The sequence below is a fragment of the Sceloporus undulatus genome, chromosome 4 (assembly GCF_019175285.1).
Source record: "Sceloporus undulatus isolate JIND9_A2432 ecotype Alabama chromosome 4, SceUnd_v1.1, whole genome shotgun sequence".
NCBI lineage: Eukaryota > Metazoa > Chordata > Lepidosauria > Squamata > Phrynosomatidae > Sceloporus > Sceloporus undulatus.
In genome coordinates, this window is record NC_056525.1 from 188,934,206 (window position 1) to 188,948,454 (window position 14,249).

General features: G+C 40.2%; 1 protein-coding gene across 3 annotated transcripts; it reads left to right on the forward strand.

Moving 5' to 3' along the window:
• The first annotated feature begins 5,375 nt into the window (after positions 1 to 5,375).
• LOC121929513 lies at positions 5,376 to 13,626 on the forward strand. 3 transcript variants are annotated; one of them, XM_042465139.1, is made up of 7 exons: positions 5,376 to 5,525; positions 7,750 to 7,892; positions 9,224 to 9,310; positions 10,634 to 10,724; positions 11,657 to 11,825; positions 12,350 to 12,447; positions 13,378 to 13,626. In XM_042465139.1, exons 1-7 carry the CDS (start codon positions 5,493 to 5,495, stop codon positions 13,531 to 13,533), a joined length of 777 nt encoding a protein of 258 aa, XP_042321073.1. In that variant the 5' UTR covers positions 5,376 to 5,492; the 3' UTR covers positions 13,534 to 13,626. The 3 variants fall into 3 exon arrangements, with proteins under 3 accessions (XP_042321073.1, XP_042321074.1, XP_042321072.1); XM_042465140.1 differs by having other exon boundaries at positions 7,750 to 7,863; XM_042465138.1 differs by having other exon boundaries at positions 5,409 to 5,573.
• Positions 13,627 to 14,249: the final 623 nt, after the last annotated feature.

The window sequence follows — 14,249 nt, forward strand, 5'->3', positions numbered from 1 at the left end:
TCCATTTTGGAACTCCTTCTGGACAGAGGGCTGAAAATAGATGGCCCACGATTGCAAAAGAAGACAAGGAACCGCCAAAATGGATGAGATGTCCAAAGGGGAAAATACTCATATAAATATCAATTCATGTTTTTAGTCAGGCTCCAAATGAAGGACAGTTTGGAATTCCTCCTGGACAGAGGGTTGAAATTTAGGACACGTCTCCTCTGGGAAAATTAGGATTTAACTGCCCTGGCTCAGTGCTAGGGAATCCTGGGAATTGTAGTTTATTGTTGCACTAGAACTCTGGCAGAGAAGGCTAAAATGTCTCCCAAAACTACAGTTCCAAGAATTCACTAGCACTGAGCCAGGGCAGTTAAATCTCAATCTGGGTTATTTCTGCTGTGTGTTTTGCACTGTTGGGTGCCATTTCTGACAATGCAACCCTGATTAGTGATCATAGGGTTTTTGGGCGGAGCAAAATTTGTTCAGAGGGGGTTTGCCATTGCCTTCACCTGAGGCTGAGAGAGTGTGCCTTGCCCGAGGTCACCCAGTGGGTTTCATGGCAGAGTGGAAAATCAAACTCAGGTCAAGTTGTAGTCCAATACTAGTACTGTAACCCAAACGTAAAGGAAACAAAGGTGCTCCTTTTTACTTTTGGATTTTCCGAAAGTAAAAAGGAACCGGTTTTGTCCACTTTCTGTTTGTGTTAATCTCATGTTATTGCTCATTAACCCTTACATCATGTAAAAATCAATCTGATTTTTCGGGTTTTGTCCATTTCTGTTTGGGTTAACTACCCAGTTTTGCAGATTTTTTCCATTTAAAATTCAGTTTCTTCATGGGATCCATCCATCCCATGTGATAAACTCCTTAGTATGAGAACAATTTTTCAAATACCTTGAAAAATACATTTTAAAGGGCTTCTCTAACACTTTGCTCAGATGAGGCCTAAATGTTATACTGAAGCTGCCAATCTTCCTCCCGAAGGTCTTGTTGAAATTAAGAATTGCAAAAGAGTTTTGAAAAAGGAAGCATCATATCAGGGTGGTATTTTATTTCAGCATTTCCTGCATGTCAGTTTAGCTCAGTGTGAAATACAGGTGTTTCTCAGTTGTTGGGCTGTGCCCTAATCTACCTTTCATAACCTCTAAGTCAGGCTTTCATAACTAGAATTTCATAACTTGATTTCCCAGTTCTGCACATGTCTTTCTTCTTTAAAACTGCTAACCAAACCAACCTCAGCTTTATTAGACATAGATTAAAACCAGAGGTCAGGGGTGGCATTGTAAGGTACCTGCCTGATCACTTGCCCTCTCAGGATGATTCCAGATGATATCTTTATTTTCATTTATACATATTCCAGAATATGTTTGGAAGACTCCCTAGTTTGTTTTTCGTACATTTTCTCTTTCATTTTTCTTATCACAGAACATAGATGGAAGAAAGAGAAGACACAATAAGCTGCACAATGCCCTTTGATTTTCTACTGAAATATGTTTAATCGTCAGATGTGTTAGGTTTGTAAGTGCTGAGTAGTCTCTTCAGTTATAATTCATCAGAGTTTTTGCCACTTTTGTTTTCTGAAGAATGAACGTTTTGTGTTTTATATTTTAGGTAGAAATGCCTTAAAAGACCGGGCGTCTTTTCTTCCGTATGACTGAAACCATAACTGATGTTCATCTTATTTTAACTGACAAGATGTTCACACTAATTTCCTGTGCTACGCCAGGCTGCTGTGCTGAACAAATAAACGACAGGGCTTTCCGTGTCATCCGCAGTACATTACAGCCAACTCAGAGAGCCCTTTTTTTCAATCCTGGGGTCACAGAAAGGTAAACCATCTGTAAACTCAAATCAACGTAGAGATGCTATTGTCATCTTTCTTAGTAACTGTACACTATACAAAATGTGCTATTGTTTATGGCTAATAGTTTTGGAAAACAGACAATTCCACTTTGAACTTACACACTTTCTTGGGAAAATGTTTCAATTAATTAACTGGGACTGAATTTTGAGTAAAAATGCTGAGTCAAGTTGACTCACCCTACAAAGATGCTATCATGTGTACTACTAATTAGATTTGTCATATTAAAATTAATTATGATTAATTAATCACTGTTCATATAACCATATTCATGGATATGAATGTGTGGAGTAGGGTTGTGTCTGCCAGCCTGCCCTACATACATTAACTGAATGGCTCAAACCAATATCTATTAATGCAAAATTAATAGGTATTCATCTTTTCTAATGTACAAAGATCATTATTATATGTATCTTTTCTAATCACACAGAGACTTGTGCACACACATTTATATGACTCTAGGCTCCCCCAAAAAACATGTATAGTGACAACAGAGATTGAGGGTGAGGACCAGAGGACATGTTCCTGGTTTCCCTTCCAGTGCATGCATTCATATCTACAGATATAGTCTTGTAAACAGGGCTAGGTCTGTGACTCTCTTCAAGCCATCTGACTTGGAAGTAAGTTTAATTAAATTAAGTTAGAATGATTTCTGAGTTAACATGCCCAGAAATTTTCTGCAGAGGCTTTCAGCAATATGTAATTGTGTATGGTGGTGGCAAAGGCCACAGTCCTATGTACACTCACCTGGAAATAAGACACAGTGATCACCAGGATTTATCTATAAATAATAAATACATGGGTTTACTACAGATTATCTGTTTTTGAAGATATTCTGGATAGTAATAAGCAATACATTTAAGAGAATCTAATTGTTTTATTTGTTGGAAATAAGAATGGATCCACACTGGCCTATAAAAACATAATTTTTTAAATAAACCACATGGGAGCTGAAGTACAAGGGTGGACAGGGAAAGCCACAGGTAAACCAACAGGGGAAAAATAATTGCAAGCAGATCCCTGAACCAGGTAAGAATTTCTTACAATCAGAATAACAGTTACTGAGAACATTATGAGGTAGAACATTCAAGTTCCATTGGGATCAACAGACTTTACTGCCAAATGAATACTGTATATACTCATGTATAAATCTAGAAATTTTAGTAAAAAGATTGACCCAAAAACTGTGAGTTGATTATCAGTGTAAGTATTGTACTTTGATTTTAAAAGGGATCAATTCCTGGTGAATGGTAAGAGTGTAATATGTCCTGGCAGCACTGACCCCTCCCAACTCCCCATCCAGCCTTCCATGTGAGCATAAACAGTTATGCATCCTGCAATTTTTCAAGTCCTTTGGAATTGCTTTCCTTTGCTTCATCCTTCAGACCCTGTTACATGCCCTTAAGTTTTACCTTCAGCTTATCCACAGGTCATATCAAAATCCATAATTTTGCCCCCAAACCTGCCCTTTATTTAAATTATACGGTAAGTATAAGTTGTTGTTAACTGCTTTTGACTTGGCACTAACTCATGGCGACTCTATGGATGAGACATCTCCAAGATTCCTATCCTCATCCGCTCAAGTACTTGGGTCCTGTAAATTCATACCTGTAGTCTCTTATAGAGCCCATCCATCTAGTATGTGGTTTTCCTCTCTTTCTGCTTCCCTCTTTCATAAGTATAAGGCCAAAACTTTATTATCCACAGTGGTCCTTGTTGTGATGGGACTTATACTTTATTTGCACATTTCCTTCAATTATATTTTTTCCATTTTTTAAAAATAATGAAATGACCGTTAATTTTCTTCAAATCAGTTTACTCACAAAATTAATATTATACAAAGATAAAATACAAATAAAAGAGTGTAGAAGAAACAATAGAAACATGACCATATAAATATATTTTGGTAGTAAATCCGACAAATAAAACCTAATAATATCCTGTCAAAAGCACAGGACAATAAAACCTGTTGCCTAAAGCATTACTATTCTAAAATGCTGGACTATTACCAGTCTATGAGCCGTCAGAATTTTTAGGAGAAAATACAATGGTAGCCAATGGGCACAAATATGATTCCAGTCCCACATCTGTATACTGTATATGCATGTGTCTGCCTCCATGTCACCTGTCAACTTAATGTGACCTCATGGATTTCACAGGGTTTTCCTAGGTAAGGAATGCTCAGAGGTGGTTTTGCCAGTTCTTTTTTCTTAGCACCTGGTATTCATTAATGGTTTCACATCCAGGTGCTGACCAGGCTTGGCTCTGCTTAGCTTCCAAGAGCAGACAGGATCTGGTATTTTTAGGGTATTTAGCCCATTCTCTAGGGGGGGATTGCCAGTCCCACACTTCAGACAGCCTGAGGAGCACTCAAGATACTAATGAGAGCACCTGGGTATATTTTCTGGTGGTTATTCCATGGCCTGCTGTGTTCCATGACAAAACATCTGCAATGCATGATAGCAAACAACTGGAATTCAGATACAGGGGCAACATGGGCATAGACCTCAGCTGGCAACCTCAATACATGGGCAGGTTAGACCATCTTCACATCCACCGTCCTAAATGCTTTTAGGTTGGGGTGATGAAAGTACAGCCTATAGACTGTATGCAATCTTGGAAGCTGCCAGTAGTCCCCCAACTGGACAATTTTGTTTGTGGTAAAGATTGGCATGGTTCTCAGGAAATTTTTAACCTGAAAACCAATCAAAAGTGCCTGAAACCACATGCAAAGCCAGTGGTTTCCTTCCCCAACCCCTCCGAAGCCCCTGAATGTCTGGAAATGAAATCACTTCTATGGCACTTGGACATGTTGGTGTGACCGAAGTGGGTGAAAATTGGCTCCTGCCTTCCACCTTCCAATTGTCTTCAGGACTTTATACGTTAAAAATAGCACCTGATATTGGACTACAAACAAAATGGCAGAATTTCAGCTAAGCTGGCTGCTTTCTTCCAAACTAATAAACGTTTCTGAAAACCTTGCCTAGGCAACCCCAGTCCAAAGCACCTCAGTCTTTTTGACTGAAGTGTGTGCTTGTGTCACTTCTTTTAAAAAGTTAAAACGGTGCCAAACCGGGTTATTTCCCCAGTGTGGATGCAGCCTTTGAACTCAAAAGCTCCCACATCAGCCATTGTTACGTCACCCTGCCATAAAGGAGGGCCTAGCAATCGTGGGCAAGCCTGTATCTGGTTTCCATGGCAACCCAGAGTCCGAGAATGGAGGGCCTGCGTTTACTGGGCGCTCGGTGATGACGTCACAGTATTATTCTCTCTCTCTCTCTCTCTCTCTCTCTTTTTATATGAAGGAATTCCGTGTGGGGAGGCCGAGCTTGAAAATATTTCCGAAGCTCATGAGAGGAGGCTTAATCTGTGCTAGAATTTAATTTAAATTTCCCATGTCTAGCGAGACGGAACAGGCAATGCACAGGGCAGCCCTCTTTGGGGGCTTTTCCTCCGCGCCTCTTGGAAAAACGGAGCTTGCGCATTGAGACTTTGAAGTCGACGGCCTGGCAAGCCAGGATCCTGGCAAACCCCGCCCCCTTCACGTGATTGGACGTACTGCTGTTTGGGGGCGTGGTTTGAGAGTTCTGACCCTCTGACCTTCGATGCTTGGTCTTCGGTTTGGGAGGCGTTGGTAGGGACGCGGATGGCGCTTCCCGCTATTGACCGGTGCCTCCAAGTGAGTGGCAGGCGCCCGGTTGACTGCGACCCCTGCCGGTGCACTGAGATACAACAGGCTCGCCTCAAGGCTGCGCTGCCAGGAAATTGACCTCTTTCCCCTTTTAGCCTTCTGGCTGCATCCACACCACAGAATTTATCCATTTCAACACCGCTTTAACTGCCATGGCTCAGTGCTATGGGATTTTGGGATCTGTAGCGGTTTGAGCAACGGACAATGGCTCTCATAGTCAATTCCCAGCTCAGCCACTGAAACCCAGTGGGTGACCTTGGGCAGTCACACTCTCTCAGCCTCAGAGGATGGCCATGACAACTTCCCCCTGTGAAGAAACCTACCAAGAAAACCGCCAGTTGCTGCGTCTGGGAACTGCAGCGGCCAAACCATGCGGTTCATGGGCGCAGCTAGAAAGAAGCACCGAAATGGCACTTCTTTCTGGGTCCTGGAAGTGGCGCCGTGAGGCGCTAGTCGTGCACTCGCGGCGTCATTTCCGCTGTGTGATGTCCGGGCGCTATGCGTCTGCGACGCCAAAATGGCAGCCCCCGTGTGGACGGGTGCCGCCATTTTGTACAGACTCGGTCCATACTAGGGTTGAGGGGTGTCAGGAAGTGACGCCCCTTCTTAACCCTAGCACGCCCCTTTGGCGCATCTGTAACGTGCCAAAGGTTTGGAAGAGACCCCAAGGGCCATCCAGTCCAACCTCATTCTGCCATGCAGGAAATCTCAATCAAAGCATCCTGACAGATGGCCATCCAGCCTCTGTTTGAAGACCTTGAAGAAGGAAGACTCCACTCCGAGGAAGGAGTGTGTTCCACTGTCAAACAGCCCTTACTATCAGGAAGGTCCTCCTAATGTTGAGCTGGAATATCTTTTCCTGTAGCTTGCATCCATTGTTCTCTGGAGCTGCAGAAAACAAGCTTGCTCCCTCCTCAATATGACATCCCTTCAAATATTTAAACAGGGCTATCATATCACCTCTTAACCTTCTCTTCTCCAGGCTAAACATCCCCAGCTCCCTGAGTTGTTCCTCATAGGGCAAGGTTTCCAGACCTTTCACCATTTTAGTCGCCCTCCTTTGGACACGCTCCAGTTTCTCAATGTCCTTTTTAAATTGTGGTGCCCAGAACTGGACACAATATTCCAGGTGGGGCCTGACCAGAGCAGAATACAGTGGCGCTATTACTTCCCTTGATCTCGACACTATACTTCTATTGATGCAGCCTAAAATCGCATTGGCCTTGTTAGCTGCCGCATCGCACTGTTGACTCATGTTCAGCTTGTGGTCTACTTGGACTTCTAGATCCCTTTCACACTTAGTTTCATTCAGCCAGGTGTCCCCCATCCTATAGCTGTGCATTTCATTTTTCTGCTTAAGTGCAGTACCTTACATTTCTCTGTGTTGAATTTCATTTTGTTAGCTTTGGCCCAGCTTTCTAGTCTATTCAGGTCATCTTGAATTTTGATCCTGTTCTCTGGGGTATTAGCTACTCCCTCTAGTTTGGTGTCATCTGCAAATTTGATAACTATGTCCTCAATTCTGTCCTCCAAGTTATTGATAAAGATGTTGAATATGGGTCGCCGTATGTTGGAAACGACTTGAAGGCAGACAACAACGAGAAAATTTTGTGAGATATTTAGTGTTCTGTCAGAGAGGTCTGGTGCCATAAGAAACCACAGATGTTAGGATCCCATTGCATTAATCCATGGCAGTTAAAGTGTTAGACTGCATCAATTCTGCAGTCCCAGAAAGCCCCCCTGCCCTCACCTTCTCCCCCATCACAGAGCCCTGAGCCTCAGTAAGGGTGCCAATGTAAAACCCACATCAACCTGACTGTACATGTCAGTCATCTACAGAGGGTTTCTTCCAAGTGCACTCCTCAGACAGGCGGTGGCTGGAGACAGACCCTCCTCGGTGGCTATAGCACCTTTGGCACTTCCTCTAAAAAAAGGCTACCTTGCAGTTCTTATGATGTTAGGCCTAAACCTCTTTTATTTAGAATACTCTATTTTCCATTGGTGGTTGAATGCATATTTTATGCCCCCCACCTCCTCCACTGGTAGCAACCTTGTGTTCCTTTAACAGCTGCATGCCAACAGGTATGGTTTCCCTCCTTCAGTGCCCATGTCTGGTCTGGTCCAGCACAGTGCTTATCATGTTCTTGTCATTGTGCTTGGTAACCTGCATCTGTTTCTATGCTTAGAAGGAAAAATTAATATTTCTTTCTAGCTCAATCAAGAAAATCAGCTGCTGCATAAAAAGCTGAGGCATGCTCGCTTAAAGAACAAGGAGCTGGAGTTTAACGTGGCAAAGGTTCATGAAGAGCTTAAGGAGCAAAAGAAGGTACTGCCTGCCTGTGTTGCTCGGAGAAAGTAAGTAGTGCATCTTTAAGAGTTCAAGCTGGAAGGCTGCTTTGTGTACAGAACTATCTGTCATTCTATATAGTGTTTAACTGTATACTATTTTACAGCCTCATTAGTAACCCAGTTTAGCAGTACTAGGTTTGAACTACTTTATTATTTATTTTATTTATTATATTGATTTGTATCCTGCTCTTTTCCCAGGACTGGGACTCAGAGCGGCTTCACAGCATTAAAAACAGTACAATTAAAAACATAAAAAATAAAATAAAATAAAATGATAATAATAATAACAATAATAAGTACTTTAGAACCACTGATGAACCAATGTATGTTAGTTTAAGTGATGGATAATCAACACTTTTTAATTTTGTTATTAGAAACAATATTTAAGAAAAAAAAAGCATAAGACAAAGCCAATACTTATATATTGGTTTTCTGGTAGGATTTTTTTTTTAGCCATGAGTCTGAAGACTTGGTAATTTTTTGGTACACCAAATCAGTCTTGGGAATGTTTCTCACTTGCACAGATTACAGCCCCAAGTGTCTTAATTTATTTTAAGTGTACACAGAAAAAAACATAATGTGCATTGTAACCAGGATATAGTTAAATATATGCAAGAATGATTTACCATGCTGTAATCAACTGTGAGTTGGGATGTATTATTTTAATATCCTGAGTAAAGGGATCTTAGTGGTTATTTCAGGGTGGGAAAATTTTAGCCCTCCAGATCTTTGGGCTTACAAGTCTCACAGCCTCTTGCCATGGGGGTCAACCCTGGATTACTTGTTACTGTTCAGGGTTATGCTCATAAGCAGTGGGTAATGAGCACCCTAATTAACATATTGGATATGCTTATGCATGTTTATTCATAAGTGAGCTACATTTTATTACGGTAAATAGGGCTTACTCTCAGGAAAATGTGCTTCAGACTGCAGCCTCAAATAGTAAAGCTCTAATACTGTACCTTGTGCACCAGATTTGAAGTTAGGGTGCAGTTTGCATTCTGTTTGAATAATTACACGAAACATTGTGATTGACTTAAACTATACATTTAAATTAGAATTTAAGGAGAGTTTCATCTGTGATTTACAGTGGGGGGGGGGGGGGAAAGATATCATGCGATGAATTTCCTTGTTACTTTCCTGTGGTGAACTTTACAAATGTATTTGGGTATGGATGGATTTATCCTCCCCGCCCCCCATAGACTTTGAGAATGATTAAGAAATTAACCTGTTTCCTTTCCAACTTTTGTTGGGGTGTTGGAAATGATTGCCTGTCTATTAGCAAAACATGGATCACATGATTTAGCTTTTGAAGTCATTGACTTTGTTTAATTTAGTGTGGCAGTTCAAACGGAAAATCGCTTATACCCGAAAGGTGATGGGATTCACCACAAGGAACAGGAACTGATGAAGGAAAACACTAGGTAAGCTTTGTACTGAAAGTTTAAAATATACTGTATCTATTGTTCTTGATCTTTGCATCTTTCCTCAGAGAATCTAATTGCATTCATTGGGGTGTATTCCCAAATAAGTGTGCATAGGAGTGCAGATTAAAGATATCAGAAGCAATTGCTTTTCATTTTCTGAAATGCAAATCTAGCTTTTGTTGTAATTAATATTTTGGGAAGAGGGTTTATCTTATTTCCTTCTGAGGATTACAACATTTTCTTATAATGAACCATTAGTAAATAAACTTGCCCTTGTTAGTAAAATAATTCCATAAGTCATTCCATTCCTAGTTCTCATGTATACAGGGATGGGCAGGAATTTTGCTATTTGTATTTCTTTATTCCCCTAGTTGCCCAGTCCCGTTGTTTTCCCCCTACGAGCTTCATGGTTTCCAGAAATATCTGTGAGCTTATATGCACAGGCCAAAAGGCCCGTTTCCCCCTGGTCTGGCATCATCCTGTCCAGATGACGGAGGCTATTAGCCCCAAGCCAGGATCGTCAGGTCCTGATGTTGATTTGGTGGTCCTGGACTAATCCCAGCACAAAGAAGCCTGAATCTAGTCCAAAAAGCCTGGCTCTTTGCTGTGGAGTTTCCTGGAAACTCCATGGAAAAAGCCGGCAGAGTGGATGGCCCTGCGCATCCCTTACTTGCCGCTATGGTCACGTCTTTCTTGAAGGGCCTTGCTGCAGCCTCTGATGTTGAAAGGGGGTGCTTGGCCATGTGGATGTAGCCATATGCCCCATTTCCATCCTTAGAGGTCATGGCAGGAGCCTTTGGGACAGATGTGAAAGTGGCAGCATGTAAGGGGCACACAGTGGCTGCGGATCAACATTGCAGCAGTAGGCGAGCATGTAAATACCTGCCTGTTGCTACTTTGGCCCAGGGAGTGACCCGGGTCAGAAACGGGTAGGATACCAGTGGCTTGACCCATGGTATCATGCTGCCGTCCCTGAGCCTAGTTCCAGCTGGAAAAGGGCATTGCTGGCATGCTGAAAACATCTTCCAGGCTTTCTTGTTTTGCTGTGGCCCTTACTTAAAGCCTCTTTGAATCTCTTTACTGTTTTATTAGTGTCATCTTTTGTCTTCCTCACTACCCCAACTTCACAAGCATCTCCACTCATACACTATACTATTTTTTTTCAAAAACAGAAACAACCAAAGCCTTTACATTTAGTGTTTGGAATCCAGCAGAGCTGCTCCTAGATACCTTCCATTCATGTGTTTTAATGAGCATTTGCTTTATTTGTATTTCAATAACAACTTATTCTTTTTGATCATTGCACATCTTCTTTTCCAGGGTACTCCAGTTGTATAATAATCTGAAGAAAAGGTACAATAAGGAAGTCAAAACAAACCAAAGAGAAAATGAAACTATTGCAACACTGTGTGTATGTTTTGATCCTATAACATTATTTATTTGTGTATGTATATTGTTATTTAATTTATGTCCTCCTTTACCCAACAAGGGACACAAGGCAGCTCACTATATAGAGTACGATAAAACAAAATACAGGCTGCAGCTAAAAAACCATTATAGTATAGTATTAAAAAAAATGTAAATATGCTATCCTGTTAAAAACAATAATTTCAAATAGTTTTTAAAAAATTGAAAGGTAACGCTTAGAAGTAGAACAATCCTCCCCCCGCCATTAAAAAGTAATTCCGTATAACCTGTTTGATTGAAAAGGTCTTTGCAAGCTGGCAGAAAGATAGCAAAGAAAGGCTAAACCTAACTTCCTGTAGGAGGGTGTTCCATTGCCTGGGAGCAGCCACTGAGAAGCCCCCCCCTTTAAATTTAAATGTAAATCTAAAGTCCTGTATGAATGAAAACCACTAGATTGGTTCAAGATTTAGAATAAATGCAACTTGTCACCATGACTAACTCAACTCCTGTGCTTTCAGCAGGTCTGCTCTTAAGTATGATCTGAATCCATATGCATATTATGCTTATTGGATGTGTGCTGCATATGCTCTTCGTATAGAGGCTGTTCTTTTTGCCATCAGCTTGGCAGCATTCACCATGTATTTTGCAGTGGGTCAGGAACTGATTCCAGTCATGTTATTCCCCAAAGAACTTAGCTTTGGTTTAGTGATGCCCTTATTTATACTTGCGTAAGGTCATATAAGACAAATTAAAGACTAATTAGACTAGCATTTCTCATTTCTGCTTCACCCTTTCATCTTGGCTTTCTCTATCATAGTTTTGCTAAATTCTGATACAAATATAGAACAGAAATCTTGGATTAGTGCACATAGTGTCCTTCCAAATGTGTTTGGGATGGTATTAAACTGTTTAAACTATTGTACTGTTATATCACAGGCAAAAATTAATGGTCTGGAACAAGAACTTCATTTAGCAAATCAAAAAGTAAAGGTGTTGGAAAATAAAAAGATGCCACGAAAGGAGAAAACTGTTCCACTGCAGAGAAAAATATCACCTCACAAATGCATGTGCAAAAAGAAGGGGAGCTGCTCCTGCAAATATTTAGGTAATATGTTTGTGCTCTCTCTTTTACACATTGGCCCTTGGGCTCATGTGTTCCTTTTTCATTATGCCTCCATCTGTGCTCAAGAAGAAGAGATTGGAAGCTTCCATATGGTTTGGGACAAACTATTGTTTTATTTTTTTATTGACATATGAGAAATTGTGGTTTATGAACACCATTGGTGCTTCATAATTAGAGTATTTAAATAGGATCGTATTGTGGTTTGATGATTTCATGTGGTATCCACAGACCAGCTTCCTTTATTCAGATGTAACAGGAACCTTTATTTGCCATCAAGTTGTCTCTAAGAGCCATTCCTTTGGCTTTTTACAGGTCCACGGTCTTTAGCTTTGCCTGCCAAAGAATGCTGGTACTTCACAAAATTTCAAATCCCAGGATGCCATAGGATAGAGCTACAGCACTGAAAGTGTGTCAAATTGTATTATGTCTACAGTGTAGGTGCACCCTATGTAAAGTTTTGTTATATATTGTGCTCTCTATTTTAAAGATAATAATTTTTTTATTAGATCAATTGCTTTTTGAGATTCAGCGTCTGAAGATGGAAAATGACACAATATCTGAAGAAAGGAGAATGTTGAGAAATGAGCTTGCGGCTTTAGACAAGGTAAGTAATTGTAAGCCGCTCTGATAGCCATTAGGGCTGAAGGGCGAGGTATAAAAACCATAAACAAACAAACAAACAAATGCTATTCTTAGGTTAAGTACTGACGGCCTTGAATAGCATTTGTGCTGCCTTAATAAATATAAGACACTGGCTAAGGAGGGGCTCAGTTATACTCCCCGTTCAAAACAGATTCAGAATGGATACTATTGGTTTAGCAGGAGAACGGTCTATATGTTGAACAGTGGAAATACAGCTTTCTGTTGCACTCATAGTTTTAAATTTGCAAACCTGAGTTACGGTAAGTTTATACTGAAGGCTAAAACTAGCAGAATATGCAGTTTGTGGCTTATTAGAAGTCCAAAATGTAGGTTGGTAGTTTTGGACACTCCACAAATATATATTAAAATATTTTCTCAAACTGTTTAGGATTTATGATGTATTTGTTGAGGGCTTGATAACTTTATTTAAAATTTGCATTTTATTTTGGCAGGGGAACAGTCTGATTAGTTGTGAGCATATAGCCCTGTGTTTTTTTCTCTCCTGTAAATTGGTTTATCCGCAGAAAGTTTTTTGCAATTAAGGAAAATGCTATACTGTAAATCTAGGCAAAACAGGAGTCTTTTCAGGAGATTCAGCAGACATTTTTCTGTTCTTTGCAAAATTAAAAACAAAATACAAAGCAAAACAAATATGTGCTGGAACTGACAAAAGCTTTCAGAGATCAAACTACGAACACCCTAGATCTCTTATCAGTTAAGACAAATAATTTTGGACCTACATCAAAAGTACGTTTTTCTTTTGCAGTTTTTAAAAGCTTTTGTTTAGTGTAAATTCTTCAGTCATGAAACAAAAGACAGGACAAACCTGGATAAGTCATATCTAATTCGCAAGTACAATTTAAGTAAAAAACTGTGTGAAATTACTTTTCAGGATTTTTTTGATGAAATAGAAGATTTAAAATTTGCTCTTCAAGAAGCCATAAAACTGAATACTCAATATGAGAAATGTTTGAAACAAGTAAGCGAAACCTACGGAATCACTCTTACATCAACTCCAACACCTGGTAATCGCCGTATGGGTTTATAGAAATGAAGAATTCAACCAAGATTGTGTACACCTATAAAATTAATTAGCTTATTTGAATAAGCTTTTTTCAATAAAATCGTGACTTGGAGTAAATTTTAGTCCTTTGCATAATTTGTATAATTTAATTATTCTGCTCTATATGGTTAGGAGATTATTTGCTGGTTTAAATGTAAGTGTGCTGTTCTTGATTTGAACTGGGGCCAGACATATATGGAGCAAGAAATTCCAGTAGTGCAACCTGGTTTCTGGAAAAGAGGAGACACTAAGGATCACATTGCAAACATATGTTGGCTAATGAAGCTCACCAATGAATTCCAGAAAGAAATCACCATGTGCTTTATACACTACACCAAAGCCTTTGATTGCATAGACCACAAATAGTTCTGTCTGGCTGTTAATGTAATGCAATAATGCTCAGCACCCAGGCATTGACATGTCTGTGCTTTTCCCTCTGGGGGATGTATATTTTTATATATCCACGAATCCTTATAATAAGTAGCCTAGAGGAGTACCAAGTAGCCTGCTCATTTTTTGAGTAAATATCCTGACATCCCAAGACTTAAGAATGCTTATGTGAAGTGTTGATGTTAAATCTGACTGTCTGGTTTAACCACCATTGGTGCCATAAGGTGATAATAGAACCGTAGACTGAACCTAGATTAGCTGACAAGTGTCAAGAACCCTCAGTCTTAAGAAATAGAGACGGGGAATAGAAT